The 14,474-nt window shown below is 36.6% G+C and overlaps 1 protein-coding gene across 2 annotated transcripts in view; it reads left to right on the top strand.

The window, feature by feature from the left end:
• Positions 1–14,474, top strand: part of DYM (dymeclin) — a 351,414-nt gene that overhangs the window by 21,918 nt on the left and 315,022 nt on the right. For both annotated transcript variants that reach the window (XM_075993890.1, XM_012769895.3), the window contains exon 2: positions 1,030–1,221. In XM_075993890.1, the coding sequence (XP_075850005.1) occupies positions 1,082–1,221 (140 nt within the window). In that variant the 5' untranslated portion in view covers positions 1,030–1,081. The remainder of the gene's footprint in view (positions 1–1,029; positions 1,222–14,474) is intronic.

Genomic DNA, 14,474 nt, shown 5'->3' on the forward strand with positions numbered 1-14,474 from the left:
TCTGACCTTGGCTTTAACCTTAATGCCTTTGTGGGATGAGGAGGGACATAAGTAAGAAAGTTAGTCACTTAACTGATATAAATTCTCATCTGACCTAAGCTTTCTTTGGATACTCAGCCCACATAGTTTCCTTTCCCTGTGATGGTAATATTAAAATAGTATAATTTATTATTCGTCTCCTCACCATTTTATTATTCAGTGAGAGACTTTTTCTGAACAAATATAAAACATGATCTAGAATTATGTTAAATATGATGATGTAAGAAAGACAGTGATTCATATTTGTAACTAAATTTAATTTTCCCCTTTAATGACCAAGAACGACAAATACTGAGGAGCTGTGGGGATACTAGTTCTTCATTTACTGACTTGTTCTTTCCCCATACTGTTTAAGGAATGCCTATCACATTCTAGTCTAGACATTGGGGATGGAAAGATGAATAAGATAATTCTGTTGTCAAAGATATTCATGGTTTAGGAGAAGATGCATGCCAACAAATACTATATGTGCCCTACAACAGAATGTGAGAAACATTAAATGTGACTTCTTTGGAATTGTAAGCTCTTTCACTTGAAGCAGGTGATGAAGATCTGCCCCTATTACCTCCATAAGTGTAGGTAGTGCATGGTAATTACTTGAGCCACTTTCTCCCCTTCTTTGCACATTCAAGCCATCTAGTCTCTTTATACTTTATCATCACTGTTTTAGTTGTAAAGAGCTTTATTTTCAGACTATTTTTAAAATAAGTTATTATTATGAATTTTCTTTGAGATACTTTGTTGGACAAAGGTATGCCTATCCTAAGATCTATGATACCAGTACTGAATCTATTAGGATTTTTGTGTTTTATGTTCGCTAAGCCATATTTTAGCCCCATTTCCCCCCATGTAACTTTGTATCTGATGTCTAATACATTTAAAAATAAAGAGAATTGTGATTTCTTTTAGTTAAGTTCATAGTTTTTTACATGTAGAAAAAGTATGATGACTGTTTTGAACAAGTTTGAAGATATTTTTCATTTTTGATAGGTTGTCTTGTGGAAATGCAGGTTTAAGGACAAGTTATCTACCATATTAGAAGATGGGATCAAACAGCAGCAGAATTGGTGATCTTCCTAAAAATGAGTACTTAAAGAAGTTATCGGGAACAGAATCTGTCTCTGAGAATGACCCGTTCTGGAATCAGCTTCTCTCGTTTTCTTTCCCTGCACCAACTAGCAGGTAAGAGATTACCTGGAGATTGAAAATTTGTGTAGAGGGCCATGTGAACATTTGTGGTATGCTGAGTTTTAAAAAATACTTTTTTAATATTCTATGTGACTGTCTATCTATCTGTCATATATGTAGAAAACCCAAAAGATAAGAAAAGGAGAATAAGCTTTTCTATTCTCTTTCTCCCATTTAGCCACTTCTCTCTCCAGAGGATTCTTTTGAATCCTTCTGGATATAGTACAAAGTTACTTAAGCATATATTCCATGTAGTTTTATAAAATGTAGCATACTACACATACTATTCTGTCCCTTGTTTTTTTCCATAGTTAAGTAAAATATATCTTCTATATGTAGCACATATGCAACTGCCTTATTCTTTTTTAATGGCTACAGAGTATCCATAGAATATATGTAATCAGTTTTCTATTGATAGATATTTAGATTATTTCCAGTCTTTTGTTATGACAGATAATGCTGCATATGTCATTTCTCATGTGTACAAATGTAACTAGTATAAATTCCTTGAAGTAGAACTGCTGGGTCAAAGTGCATGTATGTTTGTAATTTTGGTAGATATGCCATGGAAATTGTACCAGTTTACACTCTTACCAGCAATGTTTGAGACAGTCTGTTTCTCCACACCTTTATCAGTTTGATACAGTTTTAGACTTTTGACCTTTGCCAACTTGATAGGTGAAAAATGATATCTCATTTTAAACTATTATAAAAACTGACAGAATAGAATAACTAGAATATTGAATTTCCATGTACCTAAAAACTAGATTTAAATTTTTTTTTTTAATTTCTTAATAATTTTATTGTGATAGACAGTATAGCAGTTCCCCAAAAGATGTCTATGTCCTGGTCCACAGAATCTGTGAATATGTTACATGGCAAAGGGGAATTAAGGTAGCAATGGAATTAAGGTGGCTAGTCAGCTGACCTTAAAATAGGGAGATTATCTGATTATCTAGGTGGGCCCAATGTAACTGCTAGGGTTCTTGGAAGTGGAAGAGGGAGGTAGAAGAGCAAATAGGAGTGCCGTGAGTGATATGATTGATGTGAGGTGAGGTGAGGTGAGGTGAGGTGAGGAAGACTCAACCTGCTGTTGCTGGCTTTGAAGATGGAAGAAGGGAATCAAGAGTTAAGACATGTGAGCAGCTCGTAGAAGCTGAAAGAGGTGAGGAAAGAGATCTCCGCCTAGAGCCTCCAGAAAGGAATGTAGCCCTGCTGACATCATTTTGTTTGTTTGTTTCAAAATATTAAGGGGGTACAAATATTTTTGTTACATGGATACCTTGTATAAGATGAAGCTTTAAGATATGCTTAAAATGAAGCTTTTAGTGTGCCTTTCACCAGAATAGTGTTCACTGTACCCAATAGGTAAGTTTTTACCCCTCACCTGTCTACCCGCCCTCCTCACTTCTTAGTTTCCAATAACCTTTACATCTCTTTGTGCCTGTTTGTAGCTATGGTTTGGCTCCCAGTTATTAGTGAGTACACGTGGTATTTGTTTTTCCATTTCTGAGATGCTGTCATTAGGATAATGGTCTCCAGTTCCATCCAAGTTGCTGTAAAAGATATTTTATTCCTTTTCACAACTGAGTAGTACTCCATGATATATATATACCACAGTTTTTTTTTTTTTTTTTTTTTTTTTTTTTTTTTTTGAGACAGAGTCTTGCTTTGTTGCCCAGGCTAGAGTGAGTGCCGTGGTGTCAGCCTAGCTCACAGCAACCTCAAACTCCTGGGCTCGAGTGATCCTTCTGCCTCAGCCTCCCGGGTAGCTGGGACTACAGGCATGCGCCACCATGCCCGGCTAATTTTTTATATATATATCAGTTGGCCAATTAATTTCTTTCTATTTATAGTAGAGACGGGGTCTCGCTCTTGCTCAGGCTGGTTTTGAACTCCTGACCTTGAGCAATCCGCCCGCCTCGGCCTCCCAAGAGCTAGGATTACAGGCGTGAGCCACAGCGCCCGGCCCAACAGTTTCTTAATATACTCATGAATTGATGGGCACTTATGTTGATTCCACATCTTTGCAGTTGTAAACTGTGCAGGCGCACATTTGAGTGTGCCTGTCTTTTTGACAAAATGACTTCTTTTCTGTTGGGTAGTGACACAGTAGTGGGATTGCTGGATCAAATGGTAAGTCTACCTTTATTCTCTGAGGAATCTCTGTACTGTTTTCCATAGAGGTTGTACTAATTTGCAGTCCCACCAACAGTGTATAAGTGTTCCTTTCTTTCTGCATCCATGCCAGCATCTATTATTTTGACTTTTTAATAATTGCCATTCTGACAGAGATAAGGTGATATCTCATTGTGGTTTTAATTTACATTTCCTTGATGATTAGTGACATTGAGCATTTTTTCATATGTTTATTGGCCATTTGTCTTTCTTCTTTTGAGAAGCTTCTGTTCATGTCTTTTGCCCACTTTTTAATAGAGTTGTTTGTTTTTTTCTTGCTGATTTGCTTGAGTTCTTATAAATTCTGGTTATTAGCCAGAATCTGGTTATCAGATGAGTAGCTTGCAAATATTTTCTCCTGTTCTGTAGGTTGTCTGTTTGCTCTGTTGTTTCCTTAGCAGTGCAGAAGCTTTTTAGTTTAATCAAATCCCATTTATTAATTTTTGTGTTGTTTTACACCACTAAATTTGTGGTAACTTTTATAGCAGCAATAGAAAACTAATACATGTTATTGATATATATATTACATTAGGATATTGAAAAAGTGTGGTTTTATACCAGTTATTATGCTAAGATCGATCAGAGGTTTGAGTGTGTTTTAGCATTCATTGATTTTTGTCTGAATCACTTATTTCATAAGAGATTACAAAATGGTGATATTTCTAATTTTGTTATTACTTCCACACTTATTAACTGGAATTCGTCTGTAAAGAAGAACTTTTCTTCATCAGTTAGGTCATGTAAAATATATTTCCCACTATATTATATTACTAAATAAGGGTAAACACTTCATTCTTTTCCAGTTTTCAGGAAGAGATTAGTGTAATGGTGACAAGTAAGACCATACTTCTGTCCCCTGACCCCAGAGGTAGAGGGGTGATTTCTCTGTCTTTTGATGGTGAATTAAAACACACACAGGCACATACATATTTTCAGTATGACCAATTGCAGTCATTTTCCTTTTGATACCCAGTTGAATGAGCTTTGGATAGTGGCCCTTATGATTTTATTTGCCTTGTTTTTTTTTTTTTTGAGACAGAGTCTTGCTCTGTCACCTGAGGTAGAGTGCTGTGGTGTCAGCCTAGCTCACAGCAACCTCGAACTCCTGGGCTCTAGTGACCCTCCTGCTTCAGCCTCCCAAGTAGCTGGGACTACAGGTGCTTACCACCACACCCGGCTAATTTTTTGTTTCTACTTTTAGTTGGCCAGCTGATTTTTTCTATTTTTAGTAGAGATGGGGGTCTCACTCTTAGGCTGATCTTGAACTCCTGCCTTCAGGCGATTCTCTTGCCTCGGGCCTCCTAGAGTGCTAGGATTACAATTATGAGCCATCTCACCTGGCCAGTATATGGTTTTTATACTGAAAGATATTGAATAAGCCTTAACTAGACGTATATACTGTGTGTAAAGAGTAGACAACTATCATAAAAATGTCAGTTCTTCCCAAATTGACTTACAGATTCAAGGCAATTCCAGTTAAAGTCCTAATAGCTTTGTTTTGGGAGATTGGGGATTTTGATAAGCTGATTCTAAAATTTGTATGGAAGATAGAAAAACTAAGAATAGCTAAAGTGCTTAAGAAGAATATGAGTGTGTGAGTGCACGTGTGCATGATTTATGCAGAGCTGGCCCTTTAGAGCAGTAGGGAAAAGATGAAGTTCTCTAGAAATAGTGATGAGAATAATTTGTTAGCCATTTTTGTCTATTTTTTAACCTCTAGGTTTGTCATAGTTGTGCCAGTGCCTCATGGTTTGAGTTATTATGGCTTTACAGTTAGTTTTGTTAATTACTGCTTTACTCAAAGATCCTTTGCTGTTTTCATGTGCGTATTCTTTCTGATGTCTTTTTCTTTTCTTAATTAATTCACCCTGCTTTATAGAGAAAGGTATAAAGGAATCTTAGAAGGGCATGCCTCCAATCCTGGCTTGGGTGAGGCAAAGTCATAATATGTAACCAAAATGTTTGTACTTCCATAATATCCTGAAATTAAAAAAAAAAAAAAAAAGAAGCTGTAAAGTGAATAAACTGCACATATAGGTCTGTGGTGGGTAATATTTACAGAGGCTTCATTTGTGGTGTTGCATATCCTTTTGGCCTCTCTGTCACTTTCTCTTGAGACTGTTCTGCTCTTCAGCGATGGTATTTGATGTGTGACCTTGAGATTGAGAAGGCTTTGAGGTAGTAGGTGCTCCCTCCTTGACAGAGATTAGGGACTGGCATTCCCTAGTTTATGAATTATTCAGGAATAAGATTATCTCTCTAGGGAAGACTCTGAATCCAGATATTTCTGAGATTGTTCACTCCTGGATTTCCTTGGATCCTTAATGTGCTACCTTTGAGTATAGCCTATTTTTGTAACCGAAAATTGATGTCTGCTGATTTTTAGAAACACTATAAGACCTTTAGGACTAATCTAATCCTTCCTTACTATTAACTGTTTTTAGCACCAGAATAATCAGATTTTGTTAACATTTACAGGCATGGTTGCAAATCTTAGATGCTTCAATAGTTTTTAATTTTTCACTGTATTAAAATTACTTGTCAAGGAATTTGTCAAGCAAATAAAATGAAGGGATAATTTAAGAGTACAGTTTAAGTGATATACTGTTTATTTTTCTAAAGTATATTTAAACTACTTACATGACTGATTTTATACATGTTTCTAAATTACTATATATTATAATCTCAGGTTTACAAAAAGATAAACCTGTGCTTATTATCTTTTTGGTTCAGAGGCATCTGAGTGTCCCCACTGAGGGTGTGGTGAGTGTGAACATGTTCATGATATATGCCATGCTTATCATTGAGACCTGCTGGACCAGATAACCTTTCACTGTGTATCAAACTATTATTTATTCATTTGTTTCTCAGGCTAAAATGGTGAGCTAGATAGATGATGTCTCTTGTCCTCAAAAGGCTTGTAATCTTATCTGTAACTCAGTAAGCGAGTCTGGTGAAGTGTGATGAAGTTTATTAAAGAAGTAGTGCAGGGGAGCACAAACACAACAGGAACATCTCACAGCAGGGTGAGTCAGATTTCTGGGAAGAAGTGGCATGCCTTTATTTGTGTTTTGAAAGGTAATTCATTCTCATAGTTTGAATCTCATAGCATACCAAAGAGTATTTGATGAAAATTATTCTTCCCATCCCTGGCCCTCAGTCACTCCAGTACTCCTTTCTGAAGGATGTCAAAGATGCCCTTTAAACTGATACCTGAGCCAGAGGAAAGGGGGTGGGTGCAGGGGACACCCACTAGGTAGAGAGAATTGCAAGAGAAAAGCTCAGTGGAGAGGAGGAACATGTCAGCTTTGGGAAATTGAAGAGGTGTGCTGAAGAGAGAAGGTTTAGGAGATTGGAGGGTTCTTACAAAACCGTTAAGGAGTCTTAATTTTGTCCTAATATCATTAGAAACCATTGAAGGATTGTAATCAGAAAGGACATGATCAGGTTTTCATTTTATTTGATATTCTAATTGCATCACTTTGTGATAGTCACTCTGTCCTACAGAAACTTACTTCTGAACTACAAAGTTTTTGTTTTTCTGAAAAATAATTTAGTCATAAGATCAAATATGCATGTTCCAAACAAGTAGAAAGTTAGTACATGGATGCTATGTGGGATGGTCTTGGAATCAACAGGATTCCAGAAAGTATTTTATAGGTATTAGAATGTAAACAGAGCCCAAAGGAGGTAGATGATTTAGAGCAAGAGTGAGAGAATTCTCACACTTTCTAAAAGAACATAACCAGTGGTGTTGAGGCAGGACATTGCTCTTGCTGTGGGTGTGGACCAGTGAGATACTAGCTTGCCTAAGGGAAAATGTTGATCACAGAGCCTGTTCTGTGGCCTGGAGCCCTCCTTAGCATTGGTGATGGTATAAAGAGATGAAGGGGCTATGGTGTCTGTAGATGGAATTTAAAAAACTGTACTTTTTAAAAATTTTTGCTTGAAAAGATAATTCATTTTTGTGGTTTAAAATCCAAAGGATATAGAGATTACAGAAGTGGAAAGTCTCTCTTGGTTTCTTACCCCTACCTTCTCCTCTCTTCCCACCCTAATCCCCAAGCCTAATTGTCTTTCCCAGAAGCAACTAGTGATTTTTGAATATACATTCAAAAGATATTTTCAATATGCAAACAGATATGCAGATATATCTTCCCTCTTTTGAGATAAATAATAGCATGTGTATTATACACACTTCTTTACTTTGTGCTTTTTTCATTGATTATATCTTGGAGAACAGGCTCATGCCTATAATCCCAGCACTTTGGGAGGCCAAGAGGGGAGGATCACTTGAGCCCAGGAGTTCGAGACCAGCCTGAGCAACATAGCGAGACTCTGTCTGTACAAAAAAATACAAAAATTAGCCACTTGTGGTGATGCACACCTGTAGTCCCAGCTACTCAGGAGGCTGAGGCAGGAGGATTGCTCGAGCCCAGGAGTTTGAGGTTGCAGTAAGCTATGATGATGCCACTACATTCTAGTCTGGGCAACAGAGTGAGACCCTGTCTCAAATAATAAAAAAAAAATATATATATATATATACACATACATACATACATATATATATATTTTATGTGTGTGTGTATATATATATTGGAGAACCTTTTATATATTTGCTTCCTCATTCTTTTTGATGGAGGCATAGCATGTCATCGCTGAATGTACCAAAATTAATATAACCATTTACTCTTACCATTTGGATCACTTCCTGTGTTTTGTTTAATGTAGCAAGGGATAGATAACCTTATACATATGGGTAAATGTGATTTCTTGTACTGTGAAGGAAGTGTGACCAAATGACTTCTCTTAATTCTTCCAGTTTGTGTTGGGAGGACACAAGAAGTAATTGTAATAGGTTGGGAACAGATTTTAGGGAGTATTGAAAGTGCTTCCCAACATAATTCATGTTATTTCAGGATAAATTGATAGGGCTGCTTAAGTCTAGTGGCCTGGGGGCTCTCGGGTTGGGGTTCTGGCCACAGAAGACTGAATGGGAAAATGAAGATCAGTCTACCTGTTGCCTGTTTTTGGTACACTTGTTAGAAGGTTGAGGATTAGAAGTAGGGTCCTTGCCTTTTCAATTCCTCAGAGCTTTGTAGGCTCTGGTTGAATGGATTTGGTGAAAGCATTGTTTTAGTGAGATTATTTTTTACATAGAGTGATCAGTAAATTGGAAAGAGCAGAAAGGAAAACTAGGGCAGGAAAACCAAATCTGAAGCATGTGCAATAATGTAGCCGTGATGTGATGAAGGTCTGAATTTCTGTTCCCATAGAGGAAATGGAAAGTCCTACATCCCTATAAAAACTGATGTAACCAGCTAACAATATTATATGGAATAATGTATTTTAAAAGCCCTTTTATTTTAAAAGCATTCATACTTAACGAACTTAGAGTTCTAGATTTGAGAGTAGTGCTAAGCAATAGAGCAACAGTTTGTGTACTCTCCTTACAGGGAATCATTTTGCTAAAAAGGGGCAGTGACTTTGGGTGCAGTGCAAAGAATGGAGGCTGGTAAGCATGGTAGGAGGCGCATAATTCAGGAGCCAGACTGACCTTGCCTTGCAGCTCAGCTCTGCTACTTACTGGCTTTGTGAACTCAGGCAAGCTGCTCAATCTCACTGAGCCTGTTGCTTCTTTTGTAAAATAGTAATAATAATCCTTAACATGTAGATCTGTAGAGATGGTAAAACACCATAGTGCATGTATAGTGCCTGACCTTCCTCTGCTTTCAAAGAGTAATACCTTTAGTTTAAAAAAGAGCAAGGGCTCTGTCTTGAGAGTCTAAAATATTTGAGAAGTGAAGATAAACAGTAGAAATTTAACCGATTTCCTGATGACTGCTTTATGCTGATCATTGAAAGTCCTGTGACCTTTATGAATTAATGTTTAGCTGTTTTAAAAATTAGGCCAGACAGTGAGTTTAGTAATATTTGTCTTTGTGCTTAAACAATATAGTTTTTATAAAGGCTACTTTTCAGAAACCTTTACCGTGTTATGAAAATTGTATTATGTATACTGAGCACTAGATGGTGCTCATACAAGGCAAAAAGATAGCTTTTGGCACAGTCAAATATTTAAAACTCATTTTTCTAAGTACTAAAGTAGTACATGTTCATTTTTAATATTTTTAAATACAGAAAAGAACAAGGAAGGCACAAAAGATAAAAATAATAAGCAGGAGTAACTATTGTTAACATTTTGTTCTGTCTCATTTAAAAATGTATTCATCATATTCTACACATTGTTTCTTTAACTCACATTTCCCTTATGTTAGTGTTTTCCTATAACATAATTTTAAATGGTTGTAGAGTAGCCTAGCTTATAAATATCCATACTTTATTTAACTAATGTTATTGAACATTTTGGTTATTTCTTATTTTTATGATTATATATGAAAATATGATGAATTTTCTTGTAGCCAAATCTTTGTGCATATCCTTGTTATGTAAGTAGAGTGAGTTCTCTATATTTAATTTGCTGGTAAAATAATCTTTTTTACCCCCTTAGCCCCCCCCCCCAACCAAAATAATCTTCTTTAAAAAATTACATAATTAATCTTTTGTTGTAGAAAAGTCAGAAAATACAGAAACAAAGGGAAAAATAGTCATGTTTTCTCGTCACACAGAGATAACCATGGTTGATATTTTGGTATATAGTCTTTCATACTTAAAAAAATATGTATTTATATGTTTTTACAAAAATGGGATTATATTGTATTACTGTTATGTAACTTTTAAAAATTAACATAATGTTTTATTTTTAATAAATGTGGATTCTTACATAAAAAGTAGTTATTGAATGCCTCCTATTTGCCAAGCACTGTTTATAAGAGCTGAAAACATGAGAGATAAGGTCCCTGTCTCGTGCAGCTTATATGTTAGTGGAGGAGATGGTCAGTAAACAAGTAAACAAGTAAAAATATAAGGTCATTTCTGGAAGTGCCAAGTATAGTGAAGAAAAATAAAGCAGAGCGAAGTCTTGGAGAGTGACAGAATGGGAGCAAGTACAAGCAGGAGACTGCTTTGGATAGAGGGTCTCTGGGGAGTGAGCCATGCCACCTGTGGGGAGAGTGTTCCAGGTAGAGGGAACAGCAAGGGTAAGGAACCTGAAGCAAGAATAAGTTCTGCAAGTTAGAGGAGTAGCAAAAAGGCCAGTGCAGCAAAACAGTGAGCAAGGAAATGAATTATGTAGGGACTTCTGGCCATATGCAAGTTTTTTATGTTACATGGTATTTTAGAGATGAGCATGTTTTAATGTTGGTACTCGGGAATAGAGCCTAGTCTGCTATAATTTACTCTTACTTATAATATGGAAGGATTTTACATAATGTTTTTTATTGTGGTAAAATACATAGAACATAAAATTGACCTTTTAAACCATTTTAAAATGTACAAGTCAGTGACATTAAATACATTTACAGTGTTGTACAAGCTTATCCACTGTCCGTTTCCAGAACCTTTCATCACCCCAAACAAAACACTATTAAACAGTAACTTTGCTTTCCCTCCTCCTCTCAGTCCCTGGTAACATCTATTCTACTTTCTGTCTCTCTGAATTTGACTACTCCGGGTATCTCATATAAGTGGAATCATACAGTATTTGTCCTTTTCTGACTGGCTTATTTCACGTAGTGTAATGTTTTCAAGGTTCATCTATGTTGTGATGTGTCAGAATTTTCTTCTTTAAGGCTGAATAATACTGTGTTTCCCCAAAAACAAGACAGGGTCTTATATTTATTTTTCCTCAAGAAGATACCCTAGGGCTTATTTTCAGGGGATGTGTTATTTTTTTTAAGTACAGTACAACAATCTACATTTATTCAAATATAGTTACGTCATCTTCTTCTGGAACATCATCATAACTCTCCAAACCCCGAATTCCATCCTGAATTTCTTTCAACTCTATTTCCTTTAGAGCCATTGGCCCCAATCTCTCATGTCGAGCAATAGAGCTCTCATGGGGCAGATGAGAAGGGCTGCTCGTCTTCTTTACCGCTCCTTGAGGAAATGCATGGGTTGTGCAGATAGGCTGCGTAGCCACGCCCATCACTAGGTCTTATTTTCGGGGTAGGGCTTATATTGCACAAATGCTTATAAATCCTGCTAGGTCTTTTGTTATGGGTAGGTCTTATTTTTGGGGAAACACGGTTTCCATTGTAGGTATATAGCACATGTTATATAATGTTTTTAAAATTTTGGTCTGTTGTATTCATAAATTCTTTTAACCAGTTCAGTATGGCGCTCACCGGCCTTGAAACCTTGCCCACAGCCGGCACTCACAGTCCGCACTATATTTTGTGCTGTGCATTGACGACGAATCCGTTTTGTTCTTGTGTGATGAGAAAAGCTTTAAAGCACTGAAAGCTTGTTTTACTTTACAGGCAGCTTTACTTGTAATATAAATCAGAATAGGTAACATATACATATATGTTTTCGTTATGTTATTTTTAAATGTTCACAATTTTATTTTGATAAATGAAAAATTAGAAAAGTCATATCACGGCTGTCGGCTAACGTTGACGCTCGGCTGTGTGGGTTCATCTGTGGCTGTCGACTATAGTGGACGCTCGTACTGAAGTGGTTAAAGGGCCTCCGTTTCTCTGTAGCATTGTTAGGTTTCAGTTACCACTTTGATTTTTCTTTCAGGGATTTTTCTTGCATTATAAAAAAATTTAGTTCTACTAAGATAAATGATATAATGATAAAAGTATCATTCTGGGCTGGGTACAGTGGCTCATGGCTGTGATCCCAGCAGTTTGGGAGGCCCAGGTGGGAGGATTGCTTGAGCCTGGGAGTTTAAGACCAGCCTGGGCAGCATAGTGAGACCAGCCTGTCTCTTAAAAAGAGATAGGCCTGTCTCTTAAAAAAAAAAAAAAAATTAGCCAAGCATGGTGTCACATGCCTATAGTTCTAGCTGCTTGGGTGGCTGAGGTGGAAGGATGGCTTGAGCCCAGGAGTTTGACATTGCATTGAGCTATGATCACGCCACTGCACTCTAACCTGAGCGACAGAGTGAGACCCTGTCTCCAAAAAAAAAAAAAAAGTCATTCTGCTAAGAGTAGTTTTGCTAGTGTAAACCTTATCATTGATTTACCAGTTACTGGTTCAGCATTTATTGTGTGTCAGGTGCTGGGCTCCTTGCCTTAGGTGTATCTCTTTGTTTAGTTCTGTTATTATTATTCAAGTCTGTTATTATTACCATATATGAGAAAACTGAGCCCTAGGGAGGTTGTCCAGAATCACACAGTGAGTAGCTAGTAAGAACCAGATTTAAACCAGGTTTATTTGTATAACTCTAAAGAAGAATTCTGTTGACCGTTGTGCTACACTATCTCCTTTTGGAAACAGACTAATCACAGACCAAGCTTCAAATAATGACTAAAGAGCTGCAACATTAAATTATATGGTCATCTTTGAGAAAAGAATCACCAGATTATATATTCACATTTTCAAGCACTTTCAAAGCACAGGTACCTTATGTTTGAGTCATAATCACAGGTACTTTTATGTTTGAGTGCCATTATTTACAATAATGCACAGAAGCTGATGAGTAACCTGTTTAGTATTTTAACCTTGCCTTGGGTGGAGTGTATCTTCTTTCTGTTTAAGGGGAGCTACCTAAAGAAATGATTCTTTCTCAAAGCTTCTTAATGTGTTAGTTACCTCCATTGAAAACCAGGAAAAGAGACCTTTATTGAATTAGGTCACAAGTTTTTACCTGACAGAAACAATTAAGTGATTGTAAAATTATTTTTTTTCTTTGAATCTTTGATGGCTGTGTCTCTTTTTATATTTTTGTTCTCTTTGGCACACTTTGTATACAATTATTTTAGAACTTTTCAAGTTGAAAACATGTACTGTCATTGAAATGGACCTGGGATAGCTACTAAACGGTCTTCTAAATTCTTTTCTAATTCTTTCATTAAAGGTTTACTTGGATGGTGACCAAAATAATGTACTAGGTTATTTTACTAAGGGAATGAATAATTTGAACTTTTCTTGACATCTTATTTTCTCAAATTGAGGGACCCCAAGAAGTTCAGTTTTTATATCTTGAGTCAAAACCTTTATTTCCTGTCCATTCATTTATACCTTTCTATGCAAATTCATTTTGGAAGATGCTTGAATTTGCCCAGGATTACTCCCTTAAACCAAGAGTTTAAATGAGGAGAAAAATATACTTTGTTGAACACGTTAAAGTATGGGAGCAAGTATGTTTTACTCCAAGTGCATCCCTGATTTATTTTCTCACTGTGTTGTTTGCAATATGATTTTTTTTTTTTTTTTTTTGAGACAGAGTCTCACTTTGTTGTCCAGGCTAGAGTGAGTGCCGTGGCGTTAGCCTAGCTCACAGCAACCTCAAACTCCTGGGCTTGAGTGATCCTTCTGCCTCAGCCTCCCGAGTAGCTGGGACTACAGGCATGCGCCACCATGCCCGGCTAATTTTTTATATATATATCAGTTGGCCAATTAATTTCTTTCTATTTATGGTAGAGACGGGGTCTCGCTCTTGCTCAGGCTGGTTTTGAACTCCTGACCTTGAGCAATCCACCCGCCTCGGCCTCCCAAGAGCTAGGATTACAGGCGTGAGCCACAGCGCCCGGCCTGCAATATGATTTTTTAAAGTTATTTTTTTCTTTTACTTTCTTGAAAAAATAAATACTGCATTATCTAGCATGGTAGTTGCTGAAATTTTGACATTTTTAATAGTTCTAGTTCTTTTCATTTTGGCAGTTGAATGACAGCATATAGGATTGTCTGTGAATCACATGAATATAAACACCTTTTTGGTTCTGCGTAGTGCATTAAAAAGTGCTATAATAAATTTATATATAGTCTTTATCCTTTGACTTTTTCCTATGAATAGGCCCTTTTAAAACATTAACCTTCCCACAGTTTAACCACTGAATGGGCTGATTCTTGTTAGTTTTGTGAATGATTTCTATAATTCTCTTTGCTAAGGTTAGGGGGAAAATGTCTTCAGAAATGCTTCTATACCTTTCTGAATGGTTACTTGTTGATTTACTCAGGTCATAGCTTAAACTGACAAATGTTATATATTTGTC

Source organism: Microcebus murinus, chromosome 17 (genome assembly GCF_040939455.1).
Source record: "Microcebus murinus isolate Inina chromosome 17, M.murinus_Inina_mat1.0, whole genome shotgun sequence".
Taxonomy (NCBI): domain Eukaryota; kingdom Metazoa; phylum Chordata; class Mammalia; order Primates; family Cheirogaleidae; genus Microcebus; species Microcebus murinus.